The 21,761-nt window shown below is 33.5% G+C and overlaps 2 protein-coding genes across 2 annotated transcripts; both read right to left on the reverse strand.

Annotated features, from left to right (window-relative positions):
• Positions 1-6,413: 6,413 nt before the first annotated feature.
• LOC119803521 (olfactory receptor 4A5-like) lies at positions 6,414-7,358 on the reverse strand. The gene has a single exon (XM_038314890.1). It carries the CDS (start codon positions 7,356-7,358, stop codon positions 6,414-6,416), a length of 945 nt encoding a protein of 314 aa, XP_038170818.1.
• Positions 7,359-14,611: 7,253 nt separating this feature from the next.
• On the reverse strand, positions 14,612-15,280 carry LOC119803500 (olfactory receptor 4A8-like). The gene has a single exon (XM_038314858.1). The coding sequence runs from the start codon at positions 15,278-15,280 to the stop codon at positions 14,612-14,614; it is 669 nt and encodes a 222-aa protein (XP_038170786.1).
• Between the last annotated feature and the right edge of the window lie 6,481 nt (positions 15,281-21,761).

Genomic DNA, 21,761 nt, shown 5'->3' on the forward strand with positions numbered 1-21,761 from the left:
GTAATTAAATTATAATATCAAATATAAAAGAAAAATGTTTTTCTCAAAATGAAATATAAAATCACAAAATGCCACGCTATTATTTCATGATAATAATTTTAAGTATCTGTCTAGTTAATAGCAGTTACATACTATTTTGTGCATGAGTTTGGTTCTGAGTACATACTAACTTGATTGCTCAGATCATTTATGAAACCTTACAAAACCTTCAAGGTCATGGTAAACAATGAATCTTTTACATTGTAGCATGGTTGTTAAGATATAACTTTTTCTAATTCACATATTTAAATCAAATTCCATGTAAATATATTGTGCAAAATACAATATCTCATTAAGAAGAGTGTAAGATACTAAACTGATAGTTGTATTTGTTATATTTTGACATATATCCATTGTTGTTGTCAATACAGAAAATAAGTACATGTCAACTATAATATAATTCGAATTAATTTCTGTGTTTTGATAGATTGGTTATTTAGTTCAGTTGCCCCCTGGGAGAATATATGGTCTTTTAGCTATGAGTTGTATTTTACGATATCACAGGGATTTGCATCTAGCAACCATTCCTAGTTGTTTTTTAAATATTTATTTTGGGTCTTGTCCTGGGTTAATAAAATTAATCCTTCTTTCACTCAGGTGGTTAGATCTCTCTTGTAGCTATGATGTAATAATAAAATACTTGAATAATTTATTTGTATTTCTAGAAATAATTACAATTGGTAATTGCTTCAATATTTTTATACCCACTTCTTGTAAAGTCATTCTTCTACAGAGGTATAAAAGTACAAAGTTAATACCTATAATGTAAATCATTTAAAATCAACAAGTACTATATAGCTGTAGATAAAATTTCTTACCAGATAGGAAACATAATTTCATGGAGAAATAGAGATATATATTTTATTGCTGTGTAAAACTCAGTCTGTTAATCAAAATAAACCTTACCTGTACAATTATTTGGTAGTTCAAATGAATAAACAAAAAATTTATCAACATCAACCCCCCCCACAATTTTCCCATAATTATTTCTTGAGAAACAACAAAAAAGACTCTGTTGTGAAGACTTACCATTGATGAGTTTACATTTAACTGCCAAAATTTTAGGTCCTCTGTTTACCAAGCCAAGTTTCAATTTAACTTCTTAGCTAAGAATATGTTGGAAATTTTCCTACAAGTATAAGCAAAGTTCTAATTTCTTCTCAAGTGTTATCTTCCTGGAAATACTTCTTCCTTCCAAATTAAAAATCCTACTTGTACATCTCCACAGTTTCGCCAGGAAATTCAAATATTACACAAACTTCTGGCAGCAGTCATTGATATAACAAGAGAGCATGCTAGTCCAAGGACTTGAGTCCAAAAGAGCATCATCTAGCTTATATGGAATGATGTTCTCACAATGCCCTTGGGCCATTCTACCTGAAGAAAAATCCCTCCATTTATATGAGCAGAAACAACCTATGGCTTTTATATCATCGCTAATTTAAAGTTAAGAGACTACCAGGTCATAATAGAGCTATTTGTTGGAATATTTGGAACAAGCTCAAATTCAGCAATTTCTTCCAAAGAGGTTTCTTCCCTAGTCAAGTCTCTAGAGAAAAGACACTCTGCCAAGAGATAGGGTCTGATTTCTTAGTAATCTATACTATGAAAAGAAATATTCTGTTCTGCAAAGATTTATAAAACATGAGTTGTAAATTATCAGATATTTAGTAAGGCAAATAATATTTAGATCATTCTGAAGGAGGGAGAATGCCAATTCTTCCCTCTAAAATCCAAGTACAGTGTGGCATTCCTCTGCAAAACTCATTCCGACCAAGGAGCTCTGTGTACAAAGCCAGAGAACACAGAACTTCAGACTTCTGCAGCTGGTACGGTAGCTCTTCAGAAGACAGGCAGTCTAAGTTCTGTGCTGTTAGATTGTAGGCTGTAGTTAAGATCTGAATCAGTGTCATAGGAACTTGTAAGGATATTCATGGTTTCAATTACTTCATTTCATTTCAGTAAACTATTAATTGATTTATGAATTGAACAGCAAAGTGAATATAGAAAAAACACAATTATTTTTCAGTACCTGAACAGTGCCTGAAAGGCTTCCACTGCTATTGTTTTGCCTTGGCTCTCTATCAGCACCAGTGAAAAGTTACATGGTGCTTAGATAGACACAGGAATTTTGATGTCATAAGTACCCATAAAAGTAACCTCTATTACACGTTGTCTGTTTTCAACTTACCAAACAAATGAGATAATACCAACTATCCAAAATATTATATGTATTTTTTCTAAAATAATCACTCAACAATGTTGTCTGTCAATTTAGTAAATGGTAAAATATATATAACACATAATTAATTTTGTAAAAATTACCAAGGTATAAAGTTATCGTGAGCACTTAGTGCTATGAACTTTCCTCTTAGCACTGCTTTCATAGTGTCCCATAGGTTTGGGTATGTTGTGTCTTTATTTTCATTGAATTCAAGGAAGACTTTAATTTCTTTCTTTATTTCTTCCTTGACCCAGGGGTGGTTCAGCAGTTGACTGTTCAGTTTCCCTGAGTTTGTAGGCTTTCTGGTGGGTAGAACTGTTGTTGAATTCTAGCCTTATTCCATGGTGATCCAATAGTACACAGGTGGTTACTACAATTTCTTTGTATCTATGGATGTTTGCTTTGTTACCAATTATGTGATCAATTTTTGATAAGGTTCCATGAGATGCTGAGAAGAAGGTATATTCTTTTCTGTTTGGGTGGAATGTTCTATAGATGTCTGTTAAGTCCATTTGGTTCATTACATCTGTTAGTTCTCTTATCTCTCTGTTAAGTTTCTGTCTGGTTGACCTGTTCATTGGTGAGAGAGGAGTGTTGAAATCTCCTACTATTAGAGTGTGGGGTTTGATGTATGCTATGAGTTCTAGTAATTTTTTTTACATATGTGGGTGCTTTTATATTAGGGGCATAGATACTCAGGGTTGAGACTTCCTCTGATGAATTGTTCCTGTTATGAGTATAAAGTGTCCTTCTCCATCTCTTCTGATTGATTTTAGTTTGAAATCAATTTTGTTAGATATTAGTATAGCCACACCTGCTTGTTTCTTTGGTCCATTTGATTGGAAAACCTTTTCCCAACCCTTTACTCTGAGGTAGTGTCTGCCTTTGAGTTTGAGGTGTGTTTCTTGTAAACAGAAGAATGTTGGATCCTGTTTTCGTATCCATTCTCTTAACCTGTGCCTTTTTGTAGGTGAATTGATATTAAGTGATATTAATGACCAGTGGTTGTTAACTCCAGTTATTTTTTCTGGTGGTAGTGTTTGTGTATTTCCCTTCTTTGAGTTGTGCTGGTGGAGGGTTGTTAGATGCTTGTGTTATTATGGGTGTTGTTGGCTTCCCAGCTTACTCCTATTCAGTCCTCAGAGAGGGTAAGGCACATTGCTTTGGGGGAAGGTCCAAGGCCCTCCCTACTATATCTAGGCTGAGCAAGGTATCCATCCAAAGAGAATGGGTTCCCAAAAATTCAGTACATGCAGTAGAGATAAATCCTGGTGCCATTGCCAGAGGCCCCTCAGTCTTCTCCAGTCATTCAAGTGTCAACCACATTCAGAGGGACTAGTTTGGTCCTATGCTTGTTCCTTCCCAGTATGGCTGGAGTTGGTGAGCTCCCATTAGCTCAGGTAGACTGGTTCAGATGAGGGTAGAAGGGGAGGGGTAAGGAGAACTTGAGGGAATGGGATAGTCAAGAAGGAGGAAGGACAGAGATGAGAGCAAAGAAAGAGATATCTTGGAATGTTTTATGGGAAATAGCTTACATAAGCACAAGATGGAGGCATGAACAAAATGGAGGAATTTTGGTTCCTCAGGTAACTAGTGACAAAAAGCAAAAATGCATTTATAACTTGGCATAACATGGTTTTCAATTAAGAGCTATTCTGTCAACAAGTACTGAAATCTAGCGCTAGCTTCAACTAAATCTCATATAATGAAGCTATTCATATTTTTAGCTAATCTTAATACCATCCGGTGTTAGAGTACATAAAATGAAAAATGTTTTAACGTTGACCCACGAAAAAAGGAATCCTTAAACAGTGCACAGCTATTAAAATCTGCCATGCAGATTATATTACATTAGAAATGTATGGTATGTATTTAGCTTAGAAAACCTCCTTTTTTTCTAGAAATTTACCTAGGAATTGTTCTCATTGATTTCTCAAGAATATAGATTCTAAATCAACATATTACAGAGATACTTGCACACCACTGTACTGGCTGATTTGTGTATGAACTTGACACAAGCTACAATCTTTAGAAAAGAAGAAGCCACATTTGAGGAAATGCCTTCATGAGATCCAATCGTAAGTAATCAATCTAGTAATTAAGGAGGGAGTGCCTATAGCCCATGGTGGGTAGTGCCATCCCTTGACAAGTGGTCCTGGGTTCTGTAAGAAGGTGGGCTGAACAAGCCATGGGAAGTAACCCAGTAAGCAGCACCCCTGCATGGCCTCTGCATTAGCTCCTGCCTCTGGGATCCTGCCCTGTTTGAGTTCCTGTCCTGACTTCCTTCAATGATGAACAGCAATGTTGAAGTGTACACCAAATAAACCCTTTCCTCCCCAACTTGCTTTTTGGTCATGGTGTTTCATCATAGCAACAGAAACACTAAAACACCCATGTTTATTACTAGTCTATTATAATAGTCAGAATATTAAAAATGTAAGATGCCACTATACACCAGTTAGAATGACATTTTTTCAGATGATTTCATTATAAGGAAATGAATGGAACTGAAGATCATCAGTTTAGGCAAAGTAGGCCAGACTCTAAAACAAATGGGTTTCTCAGATTCACAAAATCCTCACTCAAGCAATCATCAGTTTCAGCAAGGAAGACTCTAAATGACTTCAAAAAAAGGTTCATTTTATAAATTAATATAAAATGTAGTATGAATTTTCTAATACGTATTTTCTAAATTTAACATATATATCAGAAGTGGGACAAAGATGGGAAGAAAGTGGACAAGCACAAGGAAGGATGACATGAGAAGGGTCTTATTGTGGAGAAATATGAACAAAATTCAATAACACATGTGTCTGAAAATATGATAGTGAACGCTTTCATTTGTACACTATATAAAACAATAACCAAAAAGTCTTCAGCAACATCAAGTTGTTACAAACATTAAAAACATATAAAACTGAGCCAGGAGGTGGTGGTGCATATCTTTAATCCCAGCACTCAGGAGGCAGAGGCAGGCAGATCTCTGTGAGTTTGAGGCCAGCCTGGTCTACAAGAGCTAGTTCCCAGACAGGCTCTAAAACTACAGAGAAACCCAGTCTTGAAAAACCAAAACCAAAACCAACCAACCAACCAAACAAATAAAAACCCCGTGAAACTATAAATTCGTGCCAGTTCAAATATGGAAGAATCTTTCAGTTTCTTTTGAAGTCAAAGGTAAGTTGACCACTAAAACTAGTTCTGTTACTCAGTATTTATCCAAGTTTAAAGAAAACTTAGCTATGAATACACAGGTACATTTTATACTTTATTCATAATATTAGGTACCTGGAAACAATACAATAACTCCAGTTTGAAAAGAGATGAATAAAATATTAAATACATATAAAATGTAACATTACTATGTAAAAATGATATTCCATATAAGCATATAATTCTAGCATAAGCACATGAAATTAAATTCATTATGCCAAGGAAAGTAAAGCAGATTTAAAGGCTACACACCATGTCTATATACTATAATCCTTTTTTATGAATTTGAATAGCCATACATTCTCAAAATTACTTTATTTCTCAACTGAAATTAATGAACAATTTCAGCTAAATCCATTTTCAATATTAATTGAGATAAATTATGTTCAAGTAAGCTATTTTTCTGCATTATGGGAGAAAAGCACATGCAGTTTGTACATTTCCTGAAATTCACTTTTAATTGATTCTAATATGAAAGGCTACTTTGCTATTTTTAAGGAATTTACATTTATAGGGTATCTCAGAGAAATGTGTTGAGTAGGATATTGCTTTTATTTATGCTTTAACTGAAGAGTAATTATATCACTTTACCTCTCCCTATTTTTACCTCCAGTGGCTCCCAGCTGCCTTCCTTTGAATACATCCTCTTCCCTCCACTCTTAAATTGATAGTCTCCTAGAGGTTTTATTATCATAATATACATGTATAAAAGAATATGCATACATAAAATATATAAATATAACTAGATTAATCCATTTTTCTGTTTATGTGTGTATGGTTTCAGGGCTGACCACTCAGCACTGTACAACCAGTAAAAAAACTAATCCCTGGGAGAGGAAAATTATCATTGTCTCGGGGTAATTAGTTGTCTGTAATTTTTTGATACTTTTTTTGCTAGGATTTTTTTCCACTGATCGTTCTTGTCCACTTAGTTACATGTTCAGTGACAAGACATTCCTATTCTATCTGTAGTTAACATTTTACTCCAGAATTGTTCCATACAATTTTTCATCTCTGAATTTCTCAAAGTGTATATTAAAGGATTTAGCATAGGAGTGAAAATTGTATAAAATACAGTAATGAATTTGTCAATAGAAAAGTTATAAATAGGTCTGGCATACATGAAAATGCAAGGAACAAAAAAGAGGACAACCACCATAATGTGGGAACTGCAGGTGGACAGAGCTTTACGTCTCCCTTCCTGACTGTGATTCTTGAGCGACCTTAGGATGATTCCATAGGACAGTATGAGAAGTATAAAAACAATAATGCACATAGCTCCACCATTGGCAATGAGAGTGAGACCAATTAAGTAAGTGTCAGTACACACAAGTCCCAATAATGGGGACATGTCACACATAAAGTGGTCAATAATATTAGGACCACAGAAAGGAAGGTTAAAAACAAAGACAATTTGAATCAGGGAGTGTGTAAAACCTCCAAGCCAGGAAAATATCAGTAAGATGATACAAGCCCTTCGATTCATGATGGTTAGATAGTGTAATGGCTTACAAATTGCCACATAGCGGTCATAGGCCATTGCCACAAGAATGACAATCTCAGTACCACCAAATAAATGCTCTATAAAGAGTTGGCTCATGCAAGCTGTGAAGGAGATGGACTTTTTATCACATACTAAGTCCATAATCAACTTTGGTGAGATGGAAGTGGAATAAACAATGTCCAGGAATGAAAGGCAGGCAAGAAAGAAGTACATTGGGGAGCCCAAGGAGGGGCTGGCGATTACAGTCACCACAATGAGCAGATTGCCCACTATTGTCACAATGTAGATGAGTAAAAACATGACAAACAATGCTTTTTGTCCAGAAGGATCCTGAGTGAGTCCCAGAAGGACAAATTCTGTCACATTGTTGGTCTCTCCCATTGACACTTTCAGAGCACTGTGTCAAAGATGACGTCTCATGAGAACAAGACTTTCTGTGATGTTGTGAACATGATTGTGTTATGACACAGAGAATATCATCATCATCATAATTTTCTTCTATAATGATGAACCTGCAGTAGATATTTAGTAAACAATTCTTGAGTAATCCTTCTATGAAACCAAACAGATTCTCTGTTTATAATTCTATTTCTTCTATGATTATTTTATTAACCCTACAAGTAGTACCACTTCTCATGACCTCCCTGCTTCCATGTATCATTGCCATCCCTTAAGATGATTTATATTAAAACACATTGAATCATCCCTGCCACCAGTGTTGACTGAAAATGACTCTTACTTTTCAGAAATATGGCTTCTATGATATTAATAAAATTTTATTATATCAAATAAAACAAACCTTTTGCAACTCATGTTGTCTGATAAGAGTATCTTCAAAATATGATCTTGATTTCTAGGAATGTAATGCTCATTGCCATAATATTGTAGCATTTAGGCATACTACTTATACTTCTCAAAAGACTTTCAGTCTGGGTAGAGCTCTCATCAAATTTTAAGAGATTTTACTTGAAACTGTATCAAGTAACTACAAATTGATTTGGAACATTTTTGTCTGTGGCAATTGTTTCAACCAGTTTTTATGAGACTTCCCAGGAACCACAATTTTGACCACACATCCTTAATTTTACTGAATTCAAATAACTCAGAAGTCATCTCACCGATCATATCATCAACTTATTTATCATCAGTTAAGTTTTTCTTGCTCTTAAATGACATAAATAGTAAAACAGGAGAAAACAGAAACTTAGAACTGGAATAGAGAATACTATATTAGTTTTAAGTATCAACTTCTTGGATACAAAGTTTTCAATTAAAAATTGAGTGTGCACATCCATAAAAGCAACATCTTAAAATGAATAACCAGCCTTCAGATAGGAAGACATGAGTCTGGGTCATTTTCTAAATTAGTTACCAATATGTCATAATTTACACATAAAGAAAATGATTAGATGAGAAGATTTCACCATCTTTTCAAATGCAACCTCATCATTTTTCACTTGGCTAATATTTTTCCAATTTACACATAATCATATAAAATCATTAATTACTGTTTTTGGAAAAGTTCTAATCACTAATAAATAGAATATAGTAACTACGATGATCACATAATGACGCAGTGATGATACCTAGAAAGGACGTGTAACATATTTACAAGAAGAACATAGGTCTGTGTTTAATAATATGGACTCTGAAGTCATTTGGCTACATTTCAGTCTCTAGTAGATTCCCTTGCTATTAAATTGTTCTTGGTCCATATCATAAATATCTCTATTTTCCACTTTATCATTTTATTGGAAAAGCATACTTAGATTCTCCTTTTCCTATGTCTTTGTTGCTGCAGGTACATGTAGAATATATAAAACACTACTCAAAATCTTTTCAGATATGCATGTGATAGTAGTAAGTATTGTTTTAAGTGTTTCTGTCTAAACAAAGGGCAAAAACTATCATGATTCCTGTCATAGAAGAATTATTGCCTTTAGTCCGAGGTATGATACTGCATCTATTTTACATAGATAAGTAAAAGGAATATTTTTTTAACCTATGAGTGAATATATTATGTCTAGAAGCAAGAAAGAGGATTCTGTTTGAATGGATTTAATAGTGGAGGGGGTTATGTGAAAGAGGGTCTGATCTATAATTAGAAGCTCGGCATGATGATCCCTGTGTGTGTACAGTTTCTATTACACCAGCATCTGATCCAGCTAATTTGGAAGATCAACACTTATAAAAGCTACAGACAAAACAGCAGTCTTGTTGAATGACAAACTAGAGTGTTGTAGACAAAAAATCAGCGGTCTTGTCGAATGACAAGCTAGAGTGTTGTAGCTCCAATAATCGATCTTCCATGTTTCAGTTTCATTAATGTTTTGCACCTTCACATTAATTTATTACAAGTGCTATATTTTACCTGATCAAATCTCTCATTTTCCTTTTTAAGAATTTCAATAACACAGTAAAATGAAGATCTTAAATATAAATTGTTTTGTTTTATGTTGGAATAAAAAAATAGACATCAGTCAGGTTACGAAAACTAATACCAAATGTTCTCTATATGTTCCAGTAAACATCTGTGTTTATTTCTCAGATGAATTTGCCCTATTCACATGCCCTTCATGAGACAATCTGACCATCCCGAAATACACGTACACTATAGTACATCACATGAATACTCACTTCATATTCTATGTCACAAAGTTTACAAATTTGGACACAATAAAAACTGTATAATAATATGATTGTGCTTTCAGCACTAGCCAATAAACTTTTTCTGGAAAATTATTTTAACACAATTTTTATTAACATTTTGGTACTTTAACACAGAAATTAAGTAACTAGGGAAAAGAATATCACCAAGAGTCTGATCATGAGTTTTTCTGCATATATGTACTAACAAGTTGGCTGACATCATTTTAATATTCATACATTAAAACCTATCATAAGCTTCAAAACCATGAAATATTTTTGCTTATGCTCAAATACACTTGATATATGGAATATTACATTTACTAATACAAATACACATATATATTACACACACATATATATGTTAGCTTTTGTTTGATAAATGGTTTAGAAATTATAAAGTATAAACCAAAGTAGTAAATCAATTTTTAATTGTTATTCATATAGCACACACTTTTTAAAAAATTGGTAAATAGAAAATAGGCACCAACCAGTTTTTAAAATTAGAGCAAATGGACTCTCATATATTCCAATGAACTTCTGTGTGGTTTTTTTTTTCCACATTACTTTGCCCTAGTCACATGTTGCTCATGAGATTCTCTAACATTCAAGAAAACCATTGTACATCTTAGGAATACTCACCTTGTATTCCAAGTTCATTATTTCAAGAACTCACAGTTTGCATTTATCCGCAGTGGAGGGAGTCATTACTTTTTTTATTAGAGAATGCTACGGTATATAAGCATATGAGTAAATTTGTGAAGACAGATGCAAAGACACTAACACATATTACCACTATTTTACTATAGAAAAACAATTGAAAATTCTTATCTGTTGTGAAAATAACAAACAAAAGTAAAGTTACTTAGTTTTCACAAATATGTATATAAATGACTAGATTAGTGGAAACTAGTTATTCAAACCCATTTTTACAGTCATACATAAACAAAAGATAAGCACCAATGGGAGTTACATGAATTTTTGTCTTTTCAGTTTACTTTGTTGAAGCAGACAAGAGGATATTTCCTTGAGGATTTACCAAAACTACCATGTGCTTAGCTCTTCAATGTTTCTAATATTTAAATAACAATAGAAAAGCTGAGATTAAGAACATGGCAAAACTTATGACATTTTCCTCATAAACAGAGCAACTTCAGTTTTTTTCCTAATTCCAAGGTATTTGAAACCTTCCACAAACTTCAGTAAGCAGTGATGTATACAAAGGAAGACATTAACTTGAGGGCTAAATACTAAGGCATCTTTTACCTTGAGTATAATTGAGTTTTTAAAAATCCATTGAGCCAATTGAAAGAGACAATAATTTTCCATTTATGTGTACAGATAATCTTACGTGTGTGTGGCTCTAGGTCATCCATATAACCAATAAATGAGCTTGTTAGAAGGCATGGCAGAAGTTTAAATGATACCTCTCCTGCACAGGCTTATTTTCATGAACAATCAAATCTCTAGGGAAGAGGTGGTGAGTTACTTACAAGGAGAGTAGTTAAATGCCAAGGGACATGAGAAACTTATAATGTTATACACAAAAATCCAAAGGTTAACTACTTCCCTGGTAGAGACTTGATATCAGAAAGTTCTATGCATCCTGCTAAGAGAGAGAAAAGTTAACAATACCCCTACACAACTGTAATCCTAAAATTATGGCTGGACCATCAAGATAACCCATTGGTGCAATAGAGGCACTAAACTCTTGGGGATAATAAACAGCTTTCAAAGTGGACTGAAGGCTTGGTCCTGAAAAGGAGATCATTCCTAGTACTGCTCACCTACCCAAGAACATGGGGTTTAACAGGCAACAGACAGTAGAGGATATCCTGCTACTACCATTTTCTTAAATTAATATAGTATTCAATGCCTTTAAAGTGCTTATCTTTATACCCATAGACTAGTTCAGTCTTTGCCCCTTATCAAAACAAGTTCTCTTTGCAGTAGCAACATTATTAAAGAGAGCTAAAACTAGTCAGAGAAAAGAGAATAATTGACTATGGGGTACTTAGCATTAAATGGATCATATCTATCACACACACAGCCACCACCAAGACTCAGAAACATAGCCAAAGAAAAGTTTAAATTAAAAAAGTTTAATAACATGTCAAAACATGTTATTCTAACATGAGACAGCCATTTAACCATGAGCTTACAGAGGCCATGGTTACCTGCACAAGACCCTTACAAGATAAGTCAGTCAACATTCCAGGCATCACACCTATTTGAGAAGTTATTTGTGATTAAAAGTTAATGAGGATGACTCTGTTCCATATACACATGGGCAACACTAATTGGACTCAATAAATTAAAGAGAGGACATGATTTTATGCAGGGTAATATTTAGATGGATGTTCTTGGAGTTTTAGTCAAAAGGAATAGGAAGAAGATATGATAAAAATTCATTGTATATGTATATGAAATTTGTGTAGATTAGGTTAAAATGCTATAATGCAAAATAAAAATTATAGATGAAATGATTAATAAATTGTACTGTTGCATATTATGAAACACTTTAGAGATTCATTAATGTATAAATCAGTCTAAAGAAAGCTGATCCTGTCTCCTTCCTCAGCCATAATCTGGCAGAGTACAACTTTACTCTGACCTTTGAGAGACACTCTGGCCAAGAAGCTGGGGTTCTGAAAAAAAGAACCTGGAACTGCAGAATCTGTTGTAGTTGACATTATTCTTAAAAAGATTGTCAACTATAGGTCTGAACACTAGTAGGAGTGGTGATATTTGAATCCAAATTTCTAGGAGTTAGGGCCCTGATGAATCTTTTTCTTTCAGTCCATTTTTCTCATCCTTTTTATTCTTACTTTGTCATTGAATGCTTTTCTCCCCTGCTGGTAAGCATAGCACCTTCCAGTATGAAAGCTAGCCAAAGTGGATGAAAAACCCAGGCTAGTATCACATTAATTATCCATTTTCTATGGTCCATGTGTGTGTTGCCTTCAGCTGTAGAGTCTTAAGGTAAAGTTCTGTAGGCTTACTAACTACTATCACAACAGTCTGCTTGTGGGCTTGTTTGAGGGCTGTATATGACCTTACTTACTAACAACAACAACAAAAAAACCTTTACTGGCATAGGAATTTTTATCTGATAGTCTGTAGTATCCAGCCACCCTCACAACTCCACTACAGCGTATTCTTTCTCTGTTTCTTGTTTTCTTGTTTGTTTGTGTGTGTGCTTGTTTGTTGAGACAGGGTTTCCATGTGTAACTACCCCGGCTCTCATGAAACTTGCTCTACAGATATGCTGAACTTAAGCTGTCAGAAATGTGTATATCTTTTCTTAGAAGTACCATCACTAAATATAGGGTCTTCTTATTTCAACTATCTACATATATGTGTGAATATATGCATATTTATGCATTTTAGGAAACTTTTAATTATTAGGTTTCTATGTGATTTTTAAGGTTTTTAGTGTCAGTTATCCCTTCCCATACTACCTCCTCTATCTTATATCATACCCTAGTCAATTTAATATTTTTTCCATTGTTTCCTTTTCTCACTTCATACTGCACACATTCTATCTCCTTAAGTTGAAATTCAACAATTGCTCTGAATAATTTCCTGACTTCTACGAATGATTCAATTTAAGTAAATTTATCTAAGATTTACATGAGAATGAATATGCCTGTTTTTATTTCTGGTTCTGGGTTGCTTCAACTGAGAATCATTATTCTCATCTATATGTATTTACATGCCAATTTCATAATTTCATTTTATGTACACCTTAATAAAATTCCATTGTGCTACATTTGTCTTAAGCCATTTATCATTTGATACAATTCCAGGCTGGTTCTACATTTTCATGTCATGAATGTGAATACATTTTGATTATTAACATTAACTACACTGAGAACCTATGCCTGTATAGGTCATAGGAACTATGAGAAAACCCACTGCTATTATTCTGCTAAGTAGACATATTATGACACTGAATTCTGAGTATCCTATTTTTATACCTGTAGGCTAGTGCACTTTTTTAAAGAGAGGTTTACTCCGTACAGCAACACTGAATGTCCTGGAACTTGCTTTGTAGAGCAGGATGGCTTCAAACTCACAGAGATCTGCCTGTCTCTGCATCCCATGTGCTGGAATTAAAGCCATGTGCTGCCACCTACAGCGTTAGTGCACAAATTAGCCCTTATCATAAGAACTTATTTTTTTGCAGTTGGTGTCAATGGATATAGAGAGTCACAAGTGGTAAACTTGAAGAAAATAAGAAAGTGTCACATTTTAACAAAAATGGGACATGTTCGTTACATCCTTGCTCTACGATGCTCGGGAATCATCATGGAAGATAGGGTGGAAAGATATAACAACCAGAGATAGTGAGAAGATGATGTAAATGCTGTTTTCTAGACACTACAAACATTTGTACACATGAACTCACAGAGACTGTGACTATCTGCAGAAGATTAAATACATCAAGTCAGACAAAATTCCAGTATGGATGAGGGAGGAAGTAATGAAATCCCTCATCTAACTGAAAATCCTTTGGCAATTTGTGACCACTGGAACAAGGAGAGTTGGTTTTCTTCAGGTGCAGCCTCTTGAAACATACCATACTCCACAGAGGATTTATTTACTGGTAAATATAGGTTGACGGGGTGGGTTTTTAAAAAGTGCACCTGATATTGGGAGGGAAAAAATGGTAAGAGAGGATAGAGAAGGAGTTGGAGGTGAGGAAATGTAGTGTCGACATGACCAAAATACATGACATGGATACATGCAAATTCAATATAAAAGCTCAAAAAATAATGCATTCTCCTTCTCTGAGGTCTTCCTAGAATGTTTGGGATCCACTGAGTATACAAGGTGATCCTTTGTTAGAATTTATTCCCGATTGATATAGCTAGTAATTTCTTAGCATAATGAGTTTCTTACTCTATTTGTAGTAAACATTTTATGCCAAAGTTTTTGCATGCAATTTTTCATCTCTGAGTTTCTCAAAGTGTATATTAAAGGATTCAACAGCAGAGTGGTAACTGTATAAAAACAGAAATGGATTTATCTATAGGAAAGTTGGAAACAGGTCTGGCATACATAAAAATACAGGGAACAAAAAAACAGACAACTACCATTATGTGGGAGCTGCAGGTAGACAGGGATTTGTGTCTCCCTTCTTGACTATGAGTTCTGATAGAATTTAGAATTATTCCATAGGAGGCTAGGAGAAGGATAAAGACTATTATGCAGCTCACTCCACCATTGGCAACCACAGTGACACCAATGAAATAAGTGTCAGTGCATGCAAGCCCCAATAATAGATACATGTCACACATAAAGTGGCCAATTACATTGGGACCACAGAAAGGAAGGTTATAAACAAAAAGAATTTGAAGGAAAGAGTGAACAAATCCTCCAGTCCAGGCCATTACCAATAGCAGGATGCACACCTGTCGATTCATGATGGTCAAATAGTTCAGAGGTTTACAGATGGCCACATAGCGATCATAGGCCATTGCCACCGGAAAGAAAACCTCAGTACCACCAAATAAATGCTTGACACAGAGCTGGACCATACAAGCTGTGAAGGACATGGTCTTTTTATCATTGAGTAAATCTGCAATCAACTTGGGTGAGATGGTATTGCAATAAACAGCATCCAGGAGTGAAAGACAGGCAAGGAAGTACATTGGTGAGCCTAAAGAGGGACTGGTGATAACTGTAAACACAATAAACAAGTTTCCTACAACTGTCACAACGTAGATGAGTAAAAATATCACAAATAATGCTTTTTGCACAGAAGCATCTTCAGAAAGGCCCAAGAGGATAAATTCTGTGACATTGTTGTTCTGACCTATTGATCCTTTTATAAGGCTTCAAAAAGAAAACACTTAAGAACAAGGCTATTATATTATATTGTAACTAAATACATTTCAAAAGACTTCTATATCTTTTATCCAGGCTCAATAGAGTTTATTTGTACTATATCTAATAACTCTAACATTATTGTGCACAGTACCATCTGTATCAATTACTTTCTTTGATTCTGATAGCCAGGGTTCTCAAGAGCTGCAATTCTGTTCATTTCACCATTGGATCTCACATTTTCCCACTTCCTTTTAGCTGAAATGAACTAACCCACAACTGTCCCTGACTACTGTACCAGTTGAGGCTTTTCTTTCCAGAACTCTTGTGATAAATTAGGTGATGAAACGGGAGAAATAAAAACTGAAAAATTGATAGTGGTACATCCTGAGGTACTCAAGTAAAATTCAGTGTCCAGATCTCCAAATACAGAATGCTCACAAAAATGTTATAACCAGTATGGGAAGGAATGACTACGGATCATTTATTAAACATGTTACAAACTTGACTCCATTTACAATTTCTAAGTTAAAGAAACTAGACAACATAATTTGAGTTTTTCCAGCTTCTTTGTCTTAAGTGCCATTAGTTCAAAGCTATCTTTCTACATGATACTGTCATAGATTTCTTTATTTACCTTTGTATAATCAATCTTTAAGCTTATATTCACTACATTAATATTTCTAATTATGAATAAATGGAATAGGAAAATGACTGTAAATAATGACTCTAGATTTATTATTCATAATGTACTATGCAATAATCCCAGACACATTGAAAAAGAGAGAGAGTAGCTCGGTGGTGAATTCTCTGGACTCTGGATTTTGTACTTGTGTTACAGTGTTAAGATCATCCACTTACTACTTATATTATCTTATTACAGGGATCTAAAACAACCTAGGGTACTTCATTTAGTTTTACATTTTCTTCAAGTTCTGTTCACTACTTGTGACATCTAAGTGAATGTTAGCTATTACTAGTGCTGTTCTTATGTAATTTTATCAGTTTCAAGGTCCATGAGAACCTCTGTTAATGACTATTATAAACATACTCTGAGGCAGAAAGAATAGAACAGAGGTTAAAAGTGTATTAGAAATTACATTACATTTAACTGCTCACAATCCTGTGACAAATTATGTTTCAATGAGAAACAATCAAGGGAAAACTCATCTACATGATTTAATAGTGGGTAAGGCCACAAGCAGTCTTCAGTCCCTTCGGATGGCAACTATGTTGACTTCTACATTACTGAACAACATTTCTGTTGTTACCTGATACTGAAGAGCTTCAGTCTGACAAAGGCACAATGAAGGAAAGCATAAGCATGGAAAACTGTCGCGTCCACACTTGGTTTTGTGTGTGTTAACACCTTTCATTGTTTAATTGGCATTGGGTTCCACCTGAACAAATTTTCTAGCAGTCAATATAGTTATTATACAACAAACTGAGAACATAAACCTTCAGCTGTATCATATTTAAGCTAATGCAAGTTACACTATAGCTTATTAAATATCTGATTCCACAAAATTGAAGAATACGAATGCTTTCCGTTTAAATTGCTATTAATTATTTTAAGAAAATTTAATAATTAAATATGAAATAATATCTTTTAAAAAAGACATTATATCTGCAAAGGTTAAATAAAAACTTAATAGCACTATCTCTACAAAAAAAATTAAACTTAGTATTGAGTCATCCACTCACAAAACCTCCAAGGCCAAATATTTCAAGTGTAAATTCAAATAATTAAAGAAATAAAATCAATCCTAAAAAAGTAAAAAAATAGTCTTATAAATATAAAACTTCAGCCATAAAGAAAAATTAAGCTATATCTAGTACTTGAATACTAATACAACTGTAAATGTTTATATCAAGCAAATAAAGTCCATATCTAAAACTCTAGTATTCTATGTTTTTTTATTTGCTGGTTGCTAATTTTCATACAAATGTAAATTTGAATGTGTATAGGTGATATGAATGTAAAATTCATACTTTCTAACTAAATGAGACAAATTAGAGGCAGAGAGGTGAAAAAATAAAAGTCTATGGTTATGAAGGAGTTGGGCTCATGTTACATTAAACATTTACTAGAAAATGATCTTATGAAAGTCAGCACAATAGAATTTAACATTTTTAATTTTTAATCAACATAATTAACAATACAAACAAAGTAAATCTAAGCAAATGGGGTACCTCCATATGGATTACTCTGTACATATGATCATAGTGAATAATTTTAGCTTTGAGGAACAGAGGTTGAGAGCTGGGTCTTCCTCATCTACTGGGGCTGAAAATAGGTATTCCTCATCTTGGAGAAACAAAGATTTTGATTAACGCTTGGATATGTATGAGATGGAACTATAATAATCTTCATTCTGTTCATCTTATTAATTTCTGTCTAACATTAATCAATAATTACTATATAAAATATTGACATTTTCCTAAAATTTACAATGCTAAATATGTTCCAATATAATTTCTTATTTTAACTTGCTATCAATCCAGTGAGTAGATATACTACAAACATATTGGTTCTTCTGTGTCACAAAGGCCTAGATATGAGCCAAAACTGTTAGGCAATAGGCTTATTTAATAATATCATTTTAAATTTCATGAAACAATTAGATTAAATTCTGTGGTGTCAAGTGTATTATTTGCAAGTTAAAGAGCATCTCTAGTCTTTGTGCTTTTTTCTCTAATATTTTTTATTGATTTTATTGAGCTATACATTTTTCTCTGCTCCCCTCCCTGACTCTCCCTTCCCCTTTAACTCTCTCCCATGGTCCCCATGCTCCCAATTTACTCGGGAGATCTTGTCTTTTTTTAATTTACCTGTAGATTAGACACATGTATGTCTCTCTTTGTGTCCTCATTGTTGTCTAGGTTCTCTGGGATTGTGATTTATAGGCTGATTTTCTTTATTTTATATTTAAAAACCAATTATGAGTGAGCACATATAATTATAAATAATTTTTTGTTTTTATGGCAATTTCATGAGTATGCACAATATATTTTAATAATGCTCACACTCAATCTCTCCAACTCCTATGAAACCCTGCCACATAACCATCCCAACTTCACGTCTTATCCACCTATCTATTATTTTTTGTTTTTTATACCTTCCACTGTGTTCAATTAGACCATATACATAAGCATTAGTGCAGGGTCATCCGCTGCAGCATTAGTAATATACCAGTACCAGGAGCCACATATGGGAGAAAACTTCCTCTCACCCAGAGACTATTAACTTTAAATAGGTCCTCAGCTAGGGAAGTAGCCTGTGAAGTCCTCCCCCATATGCAACTGACTTGATTTTGATCAGGCAACTTCAGATGTTGTGGGTTCATGAATGCAGTGATCCTGTCATCTTGAGAAGAAAGTATTTTACAGCTGTCTTCCCAAATCTCTGTCTCTTGCACTCTTTCTGCATCTAAAGAATCAAATCAGTGACTACAAGAAAAAGGTCATCAAAGCCCATCTCACATATGTAGAGGAACTTGACTGTTTCTAAGAGTTACATGATTTCTACAAAATTTATGAGGTAAAATGTTATTAACATAACTAAAATAATGGAAATGTTAACAGCACATATGCAAAGAAGGGTTGAATCAGTGATTTCAAAAACATTCTATTTGGTAGTTTTATGTGGTAGGTACTATACTAAAATGTGGGCATTTTGTAGTTTCATGGTTTGCTGTCTTTCAGGACCAGAAGATACTGCCTTACTCAAATCCCCATTTTCCTCTGACTTTTGCAATTTTTCCACTTCCTGACCCCTCAGTGATGGCCCTTGGGCCTTGGCAGTAATTGTATAGATTTCTTCACTCAACAACATGCAATTTATTAATCAATTAAATATATATGGGAAAAGCTATTCTTTCCCATGCTCTATCCATTACTCTGCCTCCAATCTCTCATTCCATTTGTTTTTGAATAATGATTTTGTAATCCTGTTACTTAATTAAAGATGGTTTTTATAACTAATTTTCTAGTGGAATCCTTAGTATAGTTTAAGTATAGGATCATTCCATTCATAAAGAGAGATATTTTGATTTTTTAATACAAAAAATAACTTTAGAGTTGTATAAGCATAAATTTTCCCTCAGTAATTTAGTCCATGTAATTTTTCAACTCCCTATTTTTCAGCTTTTTTATAAATAATATATCATTAAGCTTGTATTACCAAAGTGTTTCTGTTACTTATAACACATTAGTTCATAAATCACTTATAATTACCATAAATATGTCGAAGAAAGAGAAACAACAGTATATTTAAGAAAACTTCTTGCCCCGTAAATCATGTGACCAACTACAACCCTCCATACTGATGGTGATTTAAATGTGTGCAACTTATCATGGCTTTTCTTTGATAAAACTTACTAAAACACTGGCCATTACTGAGGTTATCAGAATGTGGATTAAAGGATTCTGTGAGGGGGTTATGGACATTAATAGTAAACCCAAAATCTTGTTACTGGAGAGATTTATAAATATATTTTGACTGCATGCATGAGATAAACTAGGGATTATCTTCCAAATAATGATCTTTATTTTTCAATTTTAACTAATGCATCAACATAATGAGGATACATGTCATAAATATTGGGCAAAAATTATTAAAACAAAAATATTTATTTCAACATATCACATTCATCTAGCAAATTCAAGGAATTTAAAAAAAAACCTATCACATTATATAAAGAATCTTGATAAAGTATATAATTTCATAGTTTAGCTTTCTCACATATTTGTCACAATCACTAGAAAATACAGGATATAAAGCATTTTAAAAGTTTAATTAAAATAACACAAAGTACAAAAATCAAAGGAAAAATGTGAAACTTCTGGTTGATGACAGCAAACTGAGAACAAAACTACTGATGGATTCCAGACAGCACAGAAAGAAGATTTACTGAGACCAGAATGTTAGCTCTTCTCCAGACTACCTACCCAGTTAACACACCACCAGCCAATGCTCTTCCTATTGCAGACATGTTGCTTAAATAAAATTATTTGATAGGATATATTTTATTACTTTTCAAAACTTTTTTCACTGGTATCTAATAATAAAGTATTAGATTAGAAAAAAATAAATTCACCAAATTAAACATTCTGGAACAAGATCCATAGAAGATTTACATAAGATATGCAGGACATGGAATGTTATCAAAGTAGGAAATAATCTTAGGACAATAAAAAGTAACAATCATTAAAATAAGAATAAAAATACCACTGTTTACAAGGCATAATATACTGTGGATTTCTCACCACATACTGTGAGAGATAACAAAATAAAAATTAAGTCAATATACAACTCTACAAGGCTTACACAATTCAAAAAACATGAGTAGATCATAGATTGTATCTTAATTAATCTGCAAAAACATTTTTAAAAGAATTATTTCAAACTAAAGTTTAATCAAATTAGAATAATTTGTTAATCAAAATAAATAAAAGTTGTATAGATAAAACTATAAATAAAAATTAATACACATGACATATACAGTTAGTTTAAAGAAAACCCTAAAGAATTCCAGTGAACCAAATATCCATTTAAGACTAAGTACATCATATTTATCTTAAATGGAATATTTCTATCTAATACTTCAATGTTCAGGGACCTAAGCAGAGAGAAGGAGCAAAGATTGTAAAAGTCAGAGGCCATGAATGAATTCAAGGAATATTGTTTTCTATACACTGTTGCAGGTATTGATTCAGAGAGATTGACAGCATACACATTACCTGTACAGATTCAAGTTACGTAATATCCCAGTACTTAAGAGAGAAGTGGACATAAAGTCCCATACCTAACAATAAGCTATCTATAATTAACACCTGCTAGGAGAAAAAAACGAAAATATTTTTGAATGGATAGTTATTAGGTGTAGTAACCACACTCCAGGACAGAACTCATGCCCAAGAATAGTTGGCTGACCAACAGAAAATTAACTCCATGGATTGGTTTGATAGGGTTTGGTGTGTATGGGGGGGTTCATTTGGTTTGGTTTTGGCCTTTTACCTTGTTGGGTTTTCAGTTGTTTATTTTGAAGGTTCTTTGAAGTTTGGTTTTGGGAAAGTTGAGAAAGGGAATTCAGAAAGAGAGAGTGGGGGATATATATATATATATATATATCTATCTATATATATATATATATATATAGAGAGAGAGAGAGAGATAACATGAAGTTGGATGAGAGGGGAAGGGAGAAAGATCTGGGAAGAGATGAAAGAGAAGAAAAACCATGATCAAAATCAATGCATAAAAAAATTAAAGAAAATTATAGAAAAACTGACATAAACTGAAAT

The sequence above is a fragment of the Arvicola amphibius genome, chromosome 17 (assembly GCF_903992535.2).
Source record: "Arvicola amphibius chromosome 17, mArvAmp1.2, whole genome shotgun sequence".
Taxonomy (NCBI): Eukaryota; Metazoa; Chordata; class Mammalia; order Rodentia; family Cricetidae; genus Arvicola; species Arvicola amphibius.

Coding starts and splice junctions, on each gene's coding strand:
- LOC119803521 (XM_038314890.1), bottom strand. CDS start 7,358: ATGGGAGAGACCAACAATGTGACAGAATTTGTCCTTCTGGGACTCACT.
- LOC119803500 (XM_038314858.1), bottom strand. CDS start 15,280: ATGTACTTCCTTGCCTGTCTTTCACTCCTGGATGCTGTTTATTGCAAT.